The sequence below is a fragment of the Entelurus aequoreus genome, linkage group LG15, assembly GCF_033978785.1.
Source record: "Entelurus aequoreus isolate RoL-2023_Sb linkage group LG15, RoL_Eaeq_v1.1, whole genome shotgun sequence".
NCBI classification, from domain to species: Eukaryota; Metazoa; Chordata; class Actinopteri; order Syngnathiformes; family Syngnathidae; genus Entelurus; species Entelurus aequoreus.
In genome coordinates this window covers 58,001,272-58,021,271 of record NC_084745.1, presented here as the reverse complement: position 1 = coordinate 58,021,271, position 20,000 = coordinate 58,001,272, and the positions used below count along the sequence as shown (strand labels likewise).

The following is a 20,000-nucleotide window of genomic DNA, read 5'->3' as shown; positions in this document are numbered from 1 at the left end:
TATTATTATTGATGTTATAATTGTTGTTGATATCATTGTTGTTCTTCTTATTATTAATATTGTTGTTGTTGTGATTGTTATTATTGTTGTTATTCTTATTGTTGTTATTCTTATTGTTATGATTGTTATTATTATTGTTAGTAGTGTTGTTGTTATTGGTGTAATCATTAGTGTTATTATTGTTGCTATGACTTGTTGTTATTGTTGTTGTTTTTATTGCAGTCATTTTTGTTATTATTATTGCTGTTGTTGATGTTATTGTTATTACTATTGTTGTTATTATTATTGTTGTTTTATTGTTATTTTTTGTTATTATGATTGTTGCTATTATTGTTATTATCATTGCTGTTGTTATTATTGTTGATGTTATTATTATTATTGTTGTTGTTATTATTATTATTGTTGTTATTATTGTCATTATCTTTGTTGTTGTTGTTATTGTTGTTGTGGTGACATGAGGGATGGCGTGCAGAGACTCACGGGTGACAGTTTGCTGCACCGACTTGGAGCGTCCTAGACTGGATGCTGTCTTACGAACTCTTGTCAGGAGATGGGCACGTTCGTTCAGACTGGACACAACACAACACAACACAACACAACACAACACAATTGTCAACATTTGGGGATTCATGTCAGCAATCAAAGTACATCATTCTAGACTACAGTGTAATACTAGTACATCATTCTAGACTACAATGTAATACTAGTACATCATTCTAGACTACAATGTAATACTAGTACATCTAGTACATCATTCTAGACTACAATGTAATACTAGTACATCATTCTAGACTACAATGTAATACTAGTACATCTAGTACATCATTCTAGACTACAATGTAATACTAGTACATCATTCTAGACTACAATGTAATACTAGTACATCTAGTACATCATTCTAGACTACAATGTAATACTAGTACATCATTCTAGACTACAATGTAATACTAGTACATCTAGTACATCATGTCTAGACTACAATGTAATACAAGCCCATCTAGTACATCATTCTAGCCTATAATGTAATACAAGTACATCTAGTACATAATGTCTATAACACCAGTGTGAAATAAGTCGAGTGTAAAATAAGACGAGTGTAAAATAAGGACTATAAAATAAGAGTGTAAAATAAGAGTGTAAAATAAGGAGTATACAATAAGAGTGTAAAATAAGACAAGTGTAAAATAAGAGTGTAAAATAAGAGTATAAAATAAGAGTGTAAAAAAGGAGGAGTGTGAAATAAGAGCGTCAAATAGGAGGAGTATAAAATAAGAGGAGTGTAAAATAAGAGGAGTGTCAAACAAGAGTATAAAATAGGGAGGAGTGTAAAAATAGGAGCAGTGTCAAATAAGAGTAGTGTAAAATAAGAGTATAAAATAAGAGTAGTGTCCAATAAAATATAAAATACAAAATAAGAGGAGTATAAGAGTATAAAATAAGAATGTAAAATAAGAGTGTCATATAAAAGTATAAAAAAGAGGATTATAAAATAAAAGTAGAAAATAAGATTGCAAAATAAGAGTAGTGTAAAATAAGAGAGTAGAGAGGCAAACAGTATAAAATAAGAGTAGTGTAAAAATAAGAGTAGTGTAAAAATAAGAGTAGTGTAAAATAAGAGTAGTGTAAAAATAAGAGTAGTGTAAAAATAAGAGTAGTGTAAAATAAGAGTAGTGTAAAATAAGAGTAGTGTAAAAATAAGAGTAGTGTAAAAATAAGAGTAGTGTAAAATAAGAGTAGTGTAAAAATAAGAGTAGTGTAAAATAAGAGTAGTGTACAATAAGAGTAGTGTACAATAAGAGTGTAGAGATGCAAACAGTATAAAATAAGAGTAGTGTAAAATAAGAGTAGTGTAAAATAAGTATAGTGTAAAATAAGAGTAGTGTAAAATAAGAGTGTAGAGAGGCAAGCGGAGGTCTTCCATTTAAATGGACGCTCTGTTTGAAGACCACATGCCTGTTAGCCCCGCCCCCTGGCCCTCTGCAGCCAATCAGGTGGTCATCAGGACATTGTGGATGTTTGCCAGACGTCCATCAATGGAGCTGTGTGTGCTCCAACAACACCAGGAGCAACAACAACAACACCAGGAGCAGTGTGCTCCAACAACAACACCAGGAGCTGTGTGTGCTCCAACAACACCAGGAGCAGTGTGCTCCAACAACAACACCAGGAGCTGTGTGTGCTCCAACAACACCAGGAGCAACAACAACAACACCAGGAGCGGTGTGCTCCAACAACAACACCAGGAGCTGTGTGTGCTCCAACAACACCAGGAGCAGTGTGCTCCAACAACAACACCAGGAGCTGTGTGTGCTCCAACAACACCAGGAGCAACAACAACAACACCAGGAGCAGTGTGCTCCAACAACAACACCAGGAGCAACAACAACAACAACACCAGGAGCAGTGTGCTCCAACAACAACACCAGGAGCAACAACAACAACAACACCAGGAGCAGTGTGCTCCAACAACAACACCAGGAGCAACAACAACAACAACACCAGGAGCAGTGTGCTCCAACAACACCAGGAGCAACAACACCAGGAGCAGTGTGCTCCAACAACAACACCAGGAGCAACAACACCAGGAGCAGTGTGCTCCAACAACAACACCAGGAGCAACAACAACAACACCAGGAGCAGTGTGCTCCAACAACACCAGGAGCAACAACAACAACACCAGGAGCAGTGTGCTCCAACAACACCAGGAGCAACAACAACAACGCCAGGAGCAGTGTGCTCCAACAACAACACCAGGAGCTGTGTGTGCTCCAACAACACCAGGAGCAGTGTGCTCCAAAAACAACACCAGGAGCTGTGTGTGCTCCAACAACACCAGGAGCAACAACAACAACACCAGGAGCAGTGTGCTCCAACAACAACACCAGGAGCTGTGTGTGCTCCAACAACACCAGGAGCAGTGTGCTCCAACAACAACACCAGGAGCTGTGTGTGCTCCAACAACACCAGGAGCAACAACAACAACACCAGGAGCAGTGTGCTCCAACAACAACACCAGGAGCAACAACAACAACAACACCAGGAGCAGTGTGCTCCAACAACAACACCAGGAGCAACAACAACAACAACACCAGGAGCAGTGTGCTCCAACAACAACACCAGGAGCAACAACAACAACAACACCAGGAGCAGTGTGCTCCAACAACACCAGGAGCAACAACACCAGGAGCAGTGTGCTCCAACAACAACACCAGGAGCAACAACACCAGGAGCAGTGTGCTCCAACAACAACACCAGGAGCAACAACAACAACACCAGGAGCAGTGTGCTCCAACAACACCAGGAGCAACAACAACAACACCAGGAGCAGTGTGCTCCAACAACACCAGGAGCAACAACAACAACGCCAGGAGCAGTGTGCTCCAACAACAACACCAGGAGCAACAACAACAACACCAGGAGCAGTGTGCTCCAACAACACCAGGAGCAACAAAACAACACCAGGAGCAGTGTGCTCCAACAACAACACCAGGAGCAACAACAACAACACCAGGAGCAGTGTGCTCCAACAACAACACCAGGAGCAACAACAACAACACCAGGAGCAGTGTGCTCCAACAACAACACCAGGAGCAACAACAACAACACCAGGAGCAGTGTGCTCCAACAACAACACCAGGAGCAACAACAACAACACCAAGAGCAACAACAACAACACCAGGAGCAGTGTGCTCCAACAACAACACCTGGAGCAACAACAACAACACCAGGAGCAGTGTTCTCCAACAACAACACCAGGAGCCACAACAACAACACCAGGAGCAGTGTGCTCCAGCAACAACACCAGGAGCAACAACAACAACACCAGGAGCAACAACAACAACACCAGGAGCCGTGTGCTCCAACAACAACACCAGGAGCAACAACAACAACACCAGGAGCAACAACAACAACACCAGGAGCAGTGTGCTCCAACAACAACACCTGGAGCAACAACAACAACACCAGGAGCAGTGTGCTCCAACAACAACACCAGGAGCTGTGTGCTCTAACAACAACACCAGGAGTAACAACAACAACACCTGGAGCAACAACAACAACACCAGGAGCAGTGTGCTCCAACAACAACACCAGGAGCAGTGTGCTCCAACAACAACACCAGGAGCTGTGTGCTCCAACAACAACACCAGGAGCAACAACAACACCAGGAGCAGTGTGCTCCAACAACAACACCAGGAGCAACAACAACAACACCAGGAGCAGTGTGATCCAACAACAACACCAGGAGCAACAACAACAACACTAGGAGCAGTGTGCTCCAACAACAACACCAGGAGCTGTGTGTGCTCCAACAACACCAGGAGCAACAAAACAACACCAGGAGCAGTGTGCTCCAACAACAACACCAGGAGCAACAACAACAACACCAGGAGCAGTGTGCTCCAACAACAACACCAGGAGCAACAACAACAACACCAGGAGCAGTGTGCTCCAACAACAACACCAGGAGCAACAACAACAACACCAAGAGCAACAACAACAACACCAGGAGCAGTGTGCTCCAACAACAACACCTGGAGCAACAACAACAACACCAGGAGCAGTGTGCTCCAACAACAACACCAGGAGCCACAACAACAACACCAGGAGCAGTGTGCTCCAGCAACAACACCAGGGGCAACAACAACAACACCAGGAGCAACAACAACAACACCAGGAGCCGTGTGCTCCAACAACAACACCAGGAGCAACAACAACAACACCAGGAGCAGTGTGCTCCAACAACAACACCTGGAGCAACAACAACAACACCAGGAGCAGTGTGCTCCAACAACAACACCAGGAGCTGTGTGCTCTAACAACAACACCAGGAGCAACAACAACAACACCTGGAGCAACAACAACAACACCAGGAGCAGTGTGCTCCAACAACAACACCAGGAGCAGTGTGCTCCAACAACAACACCAGGAGCTGTGTGCTCCAACAACAACACCAGGAGCAACAACAACACCAGGAGCAGTGTGCTCCAACAACAACACCAGGAGCAACAACAACAACACCAGGAGCAGTGTGATCCAACAACAACACCAGGAGCAACAACAACAACACTAGGAGCAGTGTGCTCCAACAACAACACCAGGAGCTGTGTGCTCCAACAACAACAACAATAACAACAACAACAACACCAGGAGCAGTGTGCTCCAACAACAACACCAGGAGCTGTGTGCTCCAACAACAACACCTGGAGCAACAACAACAACACCAGGAGCAGTGTGCTCCAACAACAACACCACCAGGAGCAACAACAACAACACAAGGAGCAGTGTGCTCCAACAACAACACCAGGAGCAACAACAACAACACCAGGAGCAGTGTGCTCCAACAAAAACACCAGGAGCAGTGTGCTCCAACAACACCACCAGGAGCAGAAAGGCAAGAAGGTCTACTGCTTGATAGAACATCTTCTGTTCCTGACATGTTCCTCAGTATAGACTTACTAGCTAGCAGGAAGCTAACACACAAGCTAACTAACATCAGCATGTACTCATTAGCTAGCAGGAAGCTAACACACAAGCTAACTAACATCAACATGTACTCATTAGCTAGCAGGAAGCTAACACACAAGCTAACTAACATCAACATGTACTCATTAGCTAGCAGGAAGCTAACACACAAGCTAACTAACATCAACATGTACTCATTAGCTAGCAGGAAGCTAACACACAAGCTAACTAACATCAACATGTACTCATTAGCTAGCAGGAAGCTAACACACAAGCTAACTAACGTCAACATGTACTCATTAGCTAGCAGGAAGCTAACACACAAGCTAACTAACATCAGCATGTACTCATTAGCTAGCAGGAAGCTAACACACAAGCTAAGGTGAAAAGTAGGGGTGTCCCGATGCAGCTCTTGTACTTTCCAAACAATACCCAGCTTTGAGTAGGGGTCCATAAAGTGCTAAATGTGTTATACTCGTTTAGCACTTTGCTATCTTCAAGCTACTCAAAGCGCTTTGACACTTTTCCCACATTCACACACTGATAGGATGTACGCAGGAATATGCGATATCAGCGGGAATTGTACACACTTGTATTATCTAGTAGTGTGGAATGTTAGAAAACAGTCTGTAGGACTGCTTGTATCGCACATGATATCACACACAAGTCAACACGCTGCAGGACAGCTTGTATCGCACATGATATCACACACAAGTCAATACGCTGCAGGACAGCTTGTATCGTACATGATATCACACACAAGTAAACACGCTGCAGGACAGCTTGTATCGCACATGATATCACACACAAGTCAACACGCTGCAGGACAGCTTGTATCGCACATGATATCACACACAAGTAAACACGCTGCAGGACAGCTTGTATCGCACATGATATCACACACAAGTAAACACGCTGCAGGACAGCTTGTATCGCACATGATATCACACACAAGTCAACACGCTGCAGGACAGCTTGTATCGCACATGATATCACACACAAGTAAACACGCTGCAGGACAGCTTGTATCGCACATGATATCACACACAAGTAAACACGCTGCAGGACAGCTTGTATCGCACATGATATCACACACAAGTCAACACGCTGCAGGACAGCTTGTATCGCACATGATATCACACACAAGTAAACACGCTGCAGGACAGCTTGTATCGCACATGATATCACACACAATTGATTAACGTGGACCCCGATTTAAAGAAGTGAAAAACGTATTGGGGTGTTTCCATTTAGTGGTCAGTTGTAGGGAATATGTACTGTACTGTACAATCTACTAATAAATATGTACTGTACTGTGTAATCTACTAATACATATGTACTGTACTGTGTAATCTACTAATAAATATGTACTGTACTGTGCAATCTACTAATAAATATGTACTGTACTGTGTAATCTACTAATAAATATGTACTGTACTGTGTAATCTACTAATAAATATGTACTGTACTGTACAATCTACTAATACATATGTACTGTACTGTGTAATCTACTAATAAATATGTACTGTACTGTGCAATCTACTAATAAATATGTACTGTACTGTGTAATCTACTAATAAATATGTACTGTACTGTACAATCTACTAATACATATGTACTGTACTGTGTAATCTACTAATAAATATGTACTGTACTGTACAATCTACTAATACATATGTACTGTACTGTGTAATCTACTAATAAATATGTACTGTACTGTGCAATCTACTAATAAATATGTACTGTACTGTGTAATCTACTAATAAATATGTACTGTACTGTACAATCTACTAATACATATGTACTGTACTGTGTAATCTACTAATAAATATGTACTGTACTGTGCAATCTACTAATAAATATGTACTGTACTGTGCAATCTACTAATAAATATGTACTGTACTGTGTAATCTACTAATAAATATGTACTGTACTGTGCAATCTACTAATAAATATGTACTGTACTGTGCAATCTACTAATAAATATGTACTGTACTGTGTAATCTACTAATAAATATGTACTGTACTGTGTAATCTACTAATAAATATGTACTGTACTGTGCAATCTACTAATAAATATGTACTGTACTGTGTAATCTACTAATAAATATGTACTGTACTGTGCAATCTACTAATAAATATGTACTGTACTGTGCAATCTACTAATAAATATGTACTGTACTGTGTAATCTACTAATAAATATGTACTGTACTGTGCAATCTACTAATAAATATGTACTGTACTGTGTAATCTACTAATAAATATGTACTGTACTGTGTAATCTACTAATAAATATGTACTGTACTGTGCAATCTACTAATACAAGTTTCAATCAGTCAATCAAAAGGCCTGCTTGTATCGCACATCACATCACACATACAAGTAAACACTCTGCTGGACTGATTGTATCGCACATGATATCACACACAAGTAATCAGTCTGCAGGCCTGCTTGTATCGCACTGACAAGTAAACACTCTGCTTGTATCGCACATGATATCACACACTGAACATGCAAGACCGGGATCGGGACACCCCTGGTAGGAAGACATCTACACACCAGGTGTGAGCAGCAGCAGATCCACCTTGGAAGTGAGAAATGAGGGAAAGATGCACAAAGAAGTCAGAGTTGACCCAGGGTCTACCTCCCAGTCTTGACCCAGGGTCTACCTCCCAGTCTTGACCCAGGGTCTACCTCCCAGTCTTGACCCAGGGTCTACCTCCCGGTCTACCTCCCAGTCTTGACCCAGGGTCTACCTCCCAGTCTTGACCCAGGGTCTACCTCCCGGTCTACCTCCCAGTCTTGACCCAGGGTCTACCTCCCAGTCTTGACCCAGGGTCTACCTCCCAGTCTTGACCCAGGGTCTACCTCCCAGTCTTGACCCAGGGTCTACCTCCCAGTCTTGACCCAGGGTCTACCTCCCGGTCTACCTCCCAGTCTTGACCCAGGGTCTACCTCCCAGTCTTGACCCAGGGTCTACCTCCCGGTCTACCTCCCAGTCTTGACCCAGGGTCTACCTCCCAGTCTTGACCCAGGGTCTACCTCCCAGTCTTGACCCAGGGTCTACCTCCCGGTCTACCTCCCAGTCTTGACCCAGGGTCTACCTCCCAGTCTTGACCCAGGGTCTACCTCCCAGTCTTGACCCAGGGTCTACCTCCCAGTCTTGACCCAGGGTCTACCTCCCAGTCTTGACCCAGGGTCTACCTCCCGGTCTACCTCCCAGTCTTGACCCAGGGTCTACCTCCCAGTCTTGACCCAGGGTCTACCTCCCGGTCTACCTCCCAGTCTTGACCCAGGGTCTACCTCCCAGTCTTGACCCAGGGTCTACCTCCCGGTCTACCTCCCAGTCTTGACCCAGGGTCTACCTCCCAGTCTTGACCCAGGGTCTACCTCCCAGTCTTGACCCAGGGTCTACCTCCCAGTCTTGACCCAGGGTCTACCTCCCGGTCTACCTCCCAGTCTTGACCCAGGGTCTACCTCCCAGTCTTGACCCAGGGTCTACCTCCCGGTCTACCTCCCAGTCTTGACCCAGGGTCTACCTCCCAGTCTTGACCCAGGGTCTACCTCCCAGTCTTGACCCAGGGTCTACCTCCCGGTCTACCTCCCAGTCTTGACCCAGGGTCTACCTCCCAGTCTTGACCCAGGGTCTACCTCCCAGTCTTGACCCAGGGTCTACCTCCCGTTCTACCTCCCAGTCTTGACCCAGGGTCTACCTCCCAGTCTTAACCCAGGGTCTACCTCCCAGTCTTGACCCAGGGTCTACCTCCCAGTCTTGGCTCTGGTCCTAATCATGAGGATTCCATGTTTGCTGGTTTTTTACCCATGATGCCTTGCCCTCTACCGTACCTGCGCCCACTGGCGTCCCTCAGCACGGCAGCACCCGGGTCCACGGCACGCGCCTCCAGCTCCTGAACCTCCTCCAGGAGAGACTTGTTGATGCTGCGACGTGTCCTGCAGAGAACACATGTGAGGGTCCCTGACTGGCAGGAGGTGGCAGACTTACAAGGAGGTGGCAGACTTAGAAGGAGGTGGCAGACTTACAAGGAGGTGGCAGACTTAGAAGGAGGTAGCAGACTTACAAGGATGTGGCAGACTTAGAAGGAGGTGGCAGACTTAGAAGGAGGTAGCAGACTTACAAGGAGGTGGCAGACTTAGAAGGAGGTGGCAGACTTAGAAGGAGGTAGCAGACTTAGAAGGAGGTGGCAGACTTAGAAGGAGGTAGCAAACTTACAAGGAGGTGGCAGACTTAGAAGGAGGTGGCAGACTTAGAAGGAGGTGGCAGACTTACAAGGAGGTAGAAGGAGGTGGCAGACTTAGAAGAAGGTGGCAGACTTAGAAGGAGATGGCAGACTTAGAAGGAGGTGGCAGACTTACAAGGATGTGGCAGACTTAGAAGGAGGTGGCAGACTTAGAAGGAGGTGGCAGACTTAGAAGGAGGTAGCAGACTTAGAAGGAGGTGGCAGACTTAGAAGGAGGTGGCAGACTTAGAAGGAGGTGGCAGACTTAGAAGGAGGTAGCAGACTTACAAGGAGGTGGCAGACTTGGAAGGAGGTAGCAGACTTAGAAGGAGGTGGCAGACTTAGAAGGAGGTGGCAGACTTACAAGGAGGTGGCAGACTTAGAAGGAGGTAGCAGACTTACAAGGAGGTGGCAGACTTAGAAGGAGGTGGCAGACTTACAAGGAGGTGGCAGACTTACAAGGAGGTGGCAGACTTAGAAGGAGGTGGCAGACTTAGAAGGAGGTGGCAGACTTAGAAGGAGGTAGCAGACTTAGAAGGAGGTAGCAGACTTACAAGGAGGTGGCAGACTTAGAAGGAGGTGGCAGACTTAGAAGGAGGTGGCAGACTTACAAGGAGGTGGCAGACTTAGAAGGAGGTGGCAGACTTAGAAGGAGGTAGCAGACTTAGAAGGAGGTAGCAGACTTACAAGGATGTGGCAGACTTAGAAGGAGGTGGCAGACTTAGAAGGAGGTAGCAGACTTAGAAGAAGGTGGCAGACTTAGAAGGAGGTGGCAGACTTAGAAGGAGGTGGCAGACTTACAAGGAGGTGGCAGACTTACAAGGAGGTGTCAGACTTACAAGGAGGTGTCAGACTTAGAAGAAGGTGGCAGACTTAGAAGGAGGTGGCAGACTTAGAAGGAGGTAGCAGACTTAGAAGGAGGTGGCAGACTTACAAGGAGGTGGCAGACTTAGAAGGAGGTGGCAGACTTAGAAGGAGGTAGCAGACTTAGAAGAAGGTGGCAGACTTAGAAGGAGCTGGCAGACTTAGAAGGAGGTGGCAGACTTACAAGGAGGTGTCAGACTTAGAAGAAGGTGTCAGACTTAGAAGGAGGTAGCAGACTTAGAAGGAGGTAGCAGACTTTGAAGGAGGTGGCAGACTTTGAAGGAGGTAGCAGACTTTGAAGGAGGTAGCAGACTTAGAAGGAGGTGGCAGACTTTGAAGGAGGTAGCAGACTTAGAAGGAGGTGGCAGACTTAGAAGGAGGTAGCAGACTTTGAAGGAGGTAGCAGACTTAGAAGGAGGTGTCAGACTTAGAAGGAGGTAGCAGACTTAGAAGGAGGTAGCAGACTTTGAAGGAGGTGGCAGACTTAGAAGGAGGTAGCAGACTTAGAAGGAGGTGGCAGACTTAGAAGGAGGTGGCAGACTTACAAGGAGGTAGCAGACTTAGAAGGAGATGGCAGACTTAGAAGGAGGTAGCAGACTTTGAAGGAGGTAGCAGACTTTGAAGGAGGTAGCAGACTTAGAAGGAGGTGGCAGACTTACAAGGAGGTGGCAGACTTACAAGGAGGTGTCAGACTTAGAAGAAGGTGTCAGACTTAGAAGGAGGTAGAAGGAGGTGTCAGACTTAGAAGGAGGTGTCAGACTTACGAGGCCCAGACAAAGTCTTTGAGCAGACAGACTGTGGGCACCAGGACCAGACCCAGCCAGAAGTACCAGCACTGCATCACCTTGGCAGCCTGCAACAGCAACACTGAGTGTGGGGCAGGAACAGGAACAGGAACAGGAACAGGAACAGGAACAGGGAGGTCTGGACTCTTTACTCAGACATAATACACCCAGCTGCAGTACTGACCCTAACTGTAACAGTACTGACCCTAACAGTAACAGTACTGACCCTAACTGTCACAGTACTGACCCTAACTGTCACAGTACTGACCCTAACAGTAACAGTACTGACCCTAACTGTCACAGTACTGACCCTAACAGTAACAGTACTGACCCTAACTGTCACAGTACTGACCCTAACAGTAACAGTACTGACCCTAACAGTAACAGTACTGACCCTAACTGTCACAGTACTGACCCTAACTGTCACAGTACTGACCCTAACAGTAACAGTACCGACCCTAACTGTCACAGTACTGACCCTAACAGTAACAGTACTGACCCTAACTGTCACAGTACTGACCCTAACTGTCACAGTACTGACCCTAACTGTCACAGTACTGAGTGTAACAGTAACAGTAATGAGTGTAACAATACTACTACTATATAACAATGCTATCATATAACAATACTAAAATATATAACAACGCTATCATATAACAATACTATCAAATAACAATACTAAAATATATAACAACGCTATCATATAACAATACTATCAAATAACAATACTAAAATATATAACAACGCTATCATATAACAATACTATCAAATAACAATACTAAAATATATAACAACGCTATCATATAACAATACTATCAAATAACAATACTAAAATATATAACAATGCTATCATATAACAATACTAAAATATATAACAATGCTATCATATAACAATACTATCATATAACAATGCTATCATATAACAATACTAAAATATATAACAATGCTATCATATAACAATACTATCATAAAACAATGCTATCATATAACAATACTAAAATATATAACAATGCTATCATATAACAATACTATCAAATAACAATACTAAAATATATAACAATGCTATCATATAACAATACTATCATATAACAATACTATCATATAACAATACTAAAATATATAACAATGCTATCATATAACAATACTATCATATAACAATGCTATCATATAACAATACTATCATAAAACAATGCTATCATATAACAATACTAGAATATATAACAATGCTATCATATAACAATACTATCACATAACAATACTATCATATAACAATACCAAAATATATAACAATGCTATCATTTAACAATACTATCATATAACAATACTAAAATATATAACAATGCTATCATATAACAATACTATCATATAACAATACTAAAATATATATCAATACTATTATATAAAAATGTTATCATATAACAATACTAAAATATAACAATGCTATCATATAACAATACTATCATATAACAATACTAAAATATATAACAATGCTATCATATAACAATACTAAAATATAACAATGCTATCATATAACAATACTAAAATATAACAATGCTATCATATAACAATACTATCATATAAAAATACTAAAATATAACAATGCATTCATATAACAATACTAAAATATAACAGTGCTATCATATAACAATGCTATCATATAACAATACTAAAATATAACAATGCTATCATATAACAATACTATCATATAACAATACTAAAATATAACAATGCTATGATATAACAATACTATCATATAACAATACTAAAATATAACAATGCTATCATATAACAATACTAAAATATAACAATGCTATCATATAACAATACTAAAATATAACAATGCTATCATATAACAATACTATCATATAACAATACTAAAATATAACAATGCTATCATATAACAATACTAAAATATAACAGTGCTATCATATAACAATGCTATCATATAACAATACTAAAATATAACAATGCTATCATATAACAATACTATCATATAACAATACTAAAATATATAACAATGCTATCATATAACAATACTAAAATATAACAATGCTATCATATAACAATACTAAAATATAACAATGCTATCATATAACAATACTATCATATAAAAATACTAAAATATAACAATGCATTCATATAACAATACTAAAATATAACAGTGCTATCATATAACAATGCTATCATATAACAATACTAAAATATAACAATGCTATCATATAACAATACTATCATATAACAATACTAAAATATAACAATGCTATGATATAACAATACTATCATATAACAATACTAAAATATAACAATGCTATCATATAACAATACTAAAATATAACAATGCTATCATATAACAATACTAAAATATAACAATGCTATCATATAACAATACTATCATATAACAATACTAAAATATAACAATGCTATCATATAACAATACTAAAATATAACAGTGCTATCATATAACAATGCTATCATATAGCAATACTAAAATATAACAATGCTATCATATAACAATACTATCATATAACAATACTAAAATATAACAATGCTATGATATAACAATACTATCATATAACAATACTAAAATATAACAATGCTATCATATAACAATACTAAAATATAACAATGCTATCATATAACAATACTAAAATATAACAATGCTATCATATAACAATACTATCATATAACAATACTATCATATAACAATACTAAAATATAACAATGCTATCATATAACAATACTAAAATATAACAATGCTATCATATAGAATGAAGAAAGACTTCCAACAGGTTCTGCTGGACTAGAAGTGGGGGTTTTGGGGGGACCACGACACGCAGCAGCTGCAGATATTTCTAGGCAAAGTGAAAGAATGAAGAAGTTGCCCCCTCAGCCCATCCCCCACTGTGATCAGGAGCACCCTCCTGGTTCTCAGCACACCCTCCTAAGTCAACACCTCGGTCTTGGATTGTGGCACAGCGGGGGAGGGTGACAAGCAGCAGGTGCAGGACGCCTGGTGTGGTGGGGGGCCTAGACCTGGAAGGAAGGTTTGAACTTGCCTGGCCTAGCATGTCGGGGGCGATGGGGAAGGTGGGCCAGATGGTGGAGTAGACCCCGAAGAAGAACAGCCAGAGGACAATGCTGCCCCACACTGCCAGGTGCGAGAACTGCAGAGGAAGGACAGAGGACAGGGCTCAGACATAGTCCACATAGACCTCACATAGTCTACATTGACCTCATAGTCCACCTAGACCTCACGTAGTCCACATAAACCTCACAGTCCACATAGACCTCACATAGTCCACATAGACCTCACATAGTCCTAATATAGTCCACATAGCCTGTTGGCACCATCCCATCACACTCCAACACATCAATCAATGTCCTTCATTTATTTAGCAGGTAAAAACTCATTGAGATAAAAATCTCTTTTTCAAGAGTGAGCTGACAAAGATGGCGGCACAAACAATACAACAATAATAATTACAACAAAAATAATTACAACAAGACAATACAACAATAATAATTACAACAAGACAATACAACAATAATAATTACAACAATAATAATTACAACAAGACAATACAACAATAATAATTACAACAAGACAATACAACAATAATAATTACAACGAGACAATACAACAATAATGATTACAACAAGATAATACAACAACAATAATTACAACAATAATAATTACAACAAGACAATACAACAATAATAATTACAACAAGACAATACAACAAGACAATACAACAATAATAATTACAACAAGACAATACAACAATAATAATTACAACAAGACAATACAACAAGACAATACAACAATAATAATTACAACAAGACAATACAACAATAATAATTACAACAAGACAATACAACAATAATAATTACAACAAGACAATACAACAATAATAATTACAACAATAATTACAACAAGACAATACAACAATAATAATTACAACAATAATAATTACAACAAGACAATACAACAATAATAATTACAACAAGACAATACAACAAGACAATACAACAATAATAATTACAACAAGACAATACAACAATAATAATTACAACAAGACAATACAACAAGACAATACAACAAGACAATACAACAATACAAGACAATACAACAAGACAATACAACAATAATAATTACAACAAGACAATACAACAATAATAATTACAACAAGACAATAAAACAATAATAATTACAACAAGACAATACAACAATAATAATTACAACAATAATAATTACAACAAGACAATACAACAATAATAATTACAACAAGACAATACAACAAGACAATACAACAATAATAATTACAACAATAATAATTACAACAAGACAATACAACAATAATAATTACAACAATAATAATTACAACAAGACAATACAACAATAATAATTAAAACAAGACAATACAACAATAATAATTACAACAAGACAATACAACGATAATAATTACAACAAGACAATACAACAATAATAATTACAACAAGACAATACAACAATAATAATTACAACAAGACAATACAACAATAATAATTACAACAAGACAATACAACAATGAAGTATGAAGTAGTAAATATAACAAGAATGATGATAGTACCTTGGTCCAAGCGGTGGTCTCCATGCCAGCCTTCAGACAGACGGTCACCACCACGTACTGGTGGACAGAAGATGACAAGTTGATGAGCTGTCATACTGGTGACCACCACATACTGGTGACCACCACATACTGGTGACCACCACGTACTGGTGACCACCACATACTGGTGACCACCACGTACTGGTGACCACCACATACTGGTGACCACCACGTACTGGTGACCACCACATACTGGTGACCACCACATACTGGTGGACAGAAGATGACAAGTTGATGAGCTGTCATACTGGTGACCACCACATACTGGTGACCACCACATACTGGTGACCACCACATACTGGTGACCACCACGTACTGGTGACTACCACGTACTGGTGACCACCACATACTGGTGGACAGAAGATGACAAGTTGATGAGCTGTCATACTGGTGACCACCACATACTGGTGACCACCACATACTGGTGACCACCACGTACTGGTGACCACCACGTACTGGTGACCACCACATACTGGTGGACAGAAGATGACAAGTTGATGAGCTGTCATACTGGTGACCACCACATACTGGTGACCACCACATACTGGTGGACAGAAGATGACAAGTTGATGAGCTGTCATACTGGTGACCACCACATACTGGTGACCACCACATACTGGTGACCACCACATACTGGTGACCACCACGTACTGGTGACTACCACGTACTGGTGACCACCACATACTGGTGGACAGAAGATGACAAGTTGATGAGCTGTCATACTGGTGACCACCACATACTGGTGACCACCACATACTGGTGACCACCACGTACTGGTGACCACCACGTACTGGTGACCACCACATACTGGTGGACAGAAGATGACAAGTTGATGAGCTGTCATACTGGTGACCACCACATACTGGTGACCACCACATACTGGTGACCACCACGTACTGGTGACCACCACGTACTGGTGACCACCACATACTGGTGACCACCACATACTGGTGACCACCACGTACTGGTGACCACCACGTACTGGTGACCACCACATACTGGTGACCACCACGTACTGGTGACCACCACGTACTGGTGACCACCACATACTGGTGACCACCACATACTGGTGGACAGAAGATGACAAGTTGATGAGCTGTCATACTGGTGACCACCACATACTGGTGACCACCACGTACTGGTGACCACCACATACTGGTGACCACCACAAGTGGTGGACAGAAGATGAGGTGTCAGACAAGAAAGATGGCGTCCACTCACCGTGTAAACCATGTTGCCCACAAACAAGTAGTCGTTGCCTTGGCCGTTGTCAAAGGGAGAGTCTGTACACACAACACACATTGTCACACACAACACACATTGTCATGATGTGTCCACACAACACACATTGTCATGATGTGTACACACAACACACATTGTCACACACAACACACATTGTCATGATGTGTACACACAACACACATTGTCATGATGTGTCCACACAACACACATTGTCATGATGTGTCCACACAACACACATTGTCATGATGTGTACACACAACACACATTGTCATGATGTGTCCACACAACACACATTGTCATGATGTGTACACACAACACACATTGTCATGATGTGTCCACACAACACACATTGTCATGATGTGTACACACAACACACATTGTCATGATGTGTACACACAACACACATTGTCATGATGTGTACACATAACACACATTGTCATGATGTGTCCACACAACACACATTGTCATGATGTGTACACACAACACACATTGTCATGATGTGTCCACACAACACACATTGTCATGATGTGTCCACACAACACACATTGTCACTCTGTACATGTGCAACATGTGAGAGAAGAAGAAGAAGATGAAGATGAAGATGAAGATGGTGACTCACCATGCTCCAACATCTTCAGAGGGAACCAGAAGAGAATGATGGAGTGAATCAGTGCATTGATGCAGTGACCCCAGAACACCTGAGGAGGACACGGCCAGATGGACAGTCAGTGTCACGTACACACACACACACACACACACACACACACACACACACACACACACACACACACACACACACACACACACACACACACACACACACACACACACACACACACAACATGCAGGCAGTGAAGGCCAGAGGTTTGCAAAGAAAGACTTCCTTATTCCACACTCTCACCAGTGTTGTCATGGAAACGGCCAGGTCTTGTTTACTTGGTTATAAAAGCCACAAGGCTAGACCAGTTGAACGTGTGTGTGTGTGTGTGTGTGTGTGTGTGTGTGTGTGTGTGTGTGTGTGTGTGTGTGTGTGTGTGTGTGTGTGTACCCTGCTGTTGAAGCCCTCGGCATTCTGGGTAATGCGGTAAAGCTGAGGGAAGCGAAGCATGTTCTGTTGGCTGCACGGACGGTCAAAGATCCCCAAAGTAAAGGGAGGAAGTGCAGTAAACATCTGGAATAAACACACATAAGAACAATACAATTGTAGACTGTGACCTTTGACCTGACTCGCCACATTGTAGAGTGTGACCTTTGACCTGACTCACCACATTGTAGAGTGTGACCTTTGACCCGACTTGCCACATTGTAGAGTGTGACCTTTGACCTGACTCACCACATTGTAGAGTGTGACCTTTGACCCGACTCACCACATTGTAGAGTGTGACCTTTGACCCGACTCACCACATTGTAGAGTGTGACCTTTGACCTGACTCACCACATTGTAGAGTGTGACCTTTGACCCGACTCACCACATTGTAGAGTGTGACCTTTGACCTGACTCACCACATTGTAGAGTGTGACCTTTGACCCGACTCACCACATTGTAGAGTGTGACCTTTGACCTGACTCACCACATTGTAGAGTGTGACCTTTGACCCGACTCACCACATTGTAGAGTGTGACCTTTGACCCGACTCACCACATTGTAGAGTGTGACCTTTGACCTGACTCACCACATTGTAGAGTGTGACCTTTGACCTGACTCACCACATTGTAGAGTGTGACCTTTGACCCGACTCACCACATTGTAGAGTGTGACCTTTGACCTGACTCACCACATTGTAGAGGCCGATGCACCAGCGCTCAAACAGGATCTGACCCGAGAAGCCATTGACGAAGGCAAACCACAGCTGAGGACACAGAAGACACCATGACTCATCACACTGACCACCATCACACTGACCACCATGACTCATCACACTGACCACCATCACACTGACCACCATCACACTGACCACCATGACTCATCACACTGACCACCATCACACTGACCACCATCACACTGACCACCGTCACACTGACCTCCATCACACTGACCTCCATCACACTGACCACCATCACACTGACCACCATCACACTGACCACCATGACTCATCACACTGACCACCATCACACTGACCACATATATATACACTATATATACACACTACTATATAGATGTATATACACTATATATACACACTACTATATAGATGTATATACACTATATATACACACTACTATATAGATGTATATACACTATATATACACACTACTATATAGATGTATATACACTATATATACACACTACTATATAGATGTATATACACTATATATACACACTACTATATAGATGTATATACACTATATATACACACTACTATATAGATGTATATACACTATATATACACACTACTATATAGATGTATATACACTATATATACACACTACTATATAGATGTATATACACTATATATACACACTACTATATAGATGTATATACACTACATATACACACTACTATATAGATGTATATACACTATATATACACACTACTATATAGATGTATATACACTATATATACACACTACTATATAGATGTATATACACTATATATACACACTACTATATAGATGTATATACACTACATATACACACTACTATATAGATGTATATACACTATATATACACACTACTATATAGATGTATATACACTATATATACACACTACTATATAGATGTATATACACTATATATACACACTACTATATAGATGTAT

At 41.3% G+C, this 20,000-nt stretch overlaps 1 protein-coding gene across 5 annotated transcripts in view; it reads right to left on the bottom strand.

Annotated features, from left to right (window-relative positions):
- Window positions 1-20,000, bottom strand: part of atp8a2 (ATPase phospholipid transporting 8A2) — a 111,387-nt gene that overhangs the window by 2,980 nt on the left and 88,407 nt on the right. For 4 of the 5 annotated variants that reach the window (XM_062021861.1, XM_062021863.1, XM_062021862.1 and 1 more), the window contains 9 exons: window positions 19,018-19,092; window positions 18,291-18,413; window positions 17,862-17,940; window positions 17,222-17,283; window positions 15,962-16,018; window positions 14,408-14,515; window positions 11,331-11,419; window positions 9,311-9,415; window positions 481-569 (listed from right to left, as the gene is read on the bottom strand). In XM_062021861.1, coding sequence (XP_061877845.1) covers window positions 481-569; window positions 9,311-9,415; window positions 11,331-11,419; window positions 14,408-14,515; window positions 15,962-16,018; window positions 17,222-17,283; window positions 17,862-17,940; window positions 18,291-18,413; window positions 19,018-19,092 — 787 coding nt within the window. Of the gene's footprint in view, window positions 1-480; window positions 570-8,023; window positions 8,049-9,310; window positions 9,416-11,330; window positions 11,420-14,407; window positions 14,516-15,961; window positions 16,019-17,221; window positions 17,284-17,861; window positions 17,941-18,290; window positions 18,414-19,017; window positions 19,093-20,000 lie in introns of all 5 variants that reach the window. The other variant, XR_009821226.1, reaches the window with a different exon arrangement.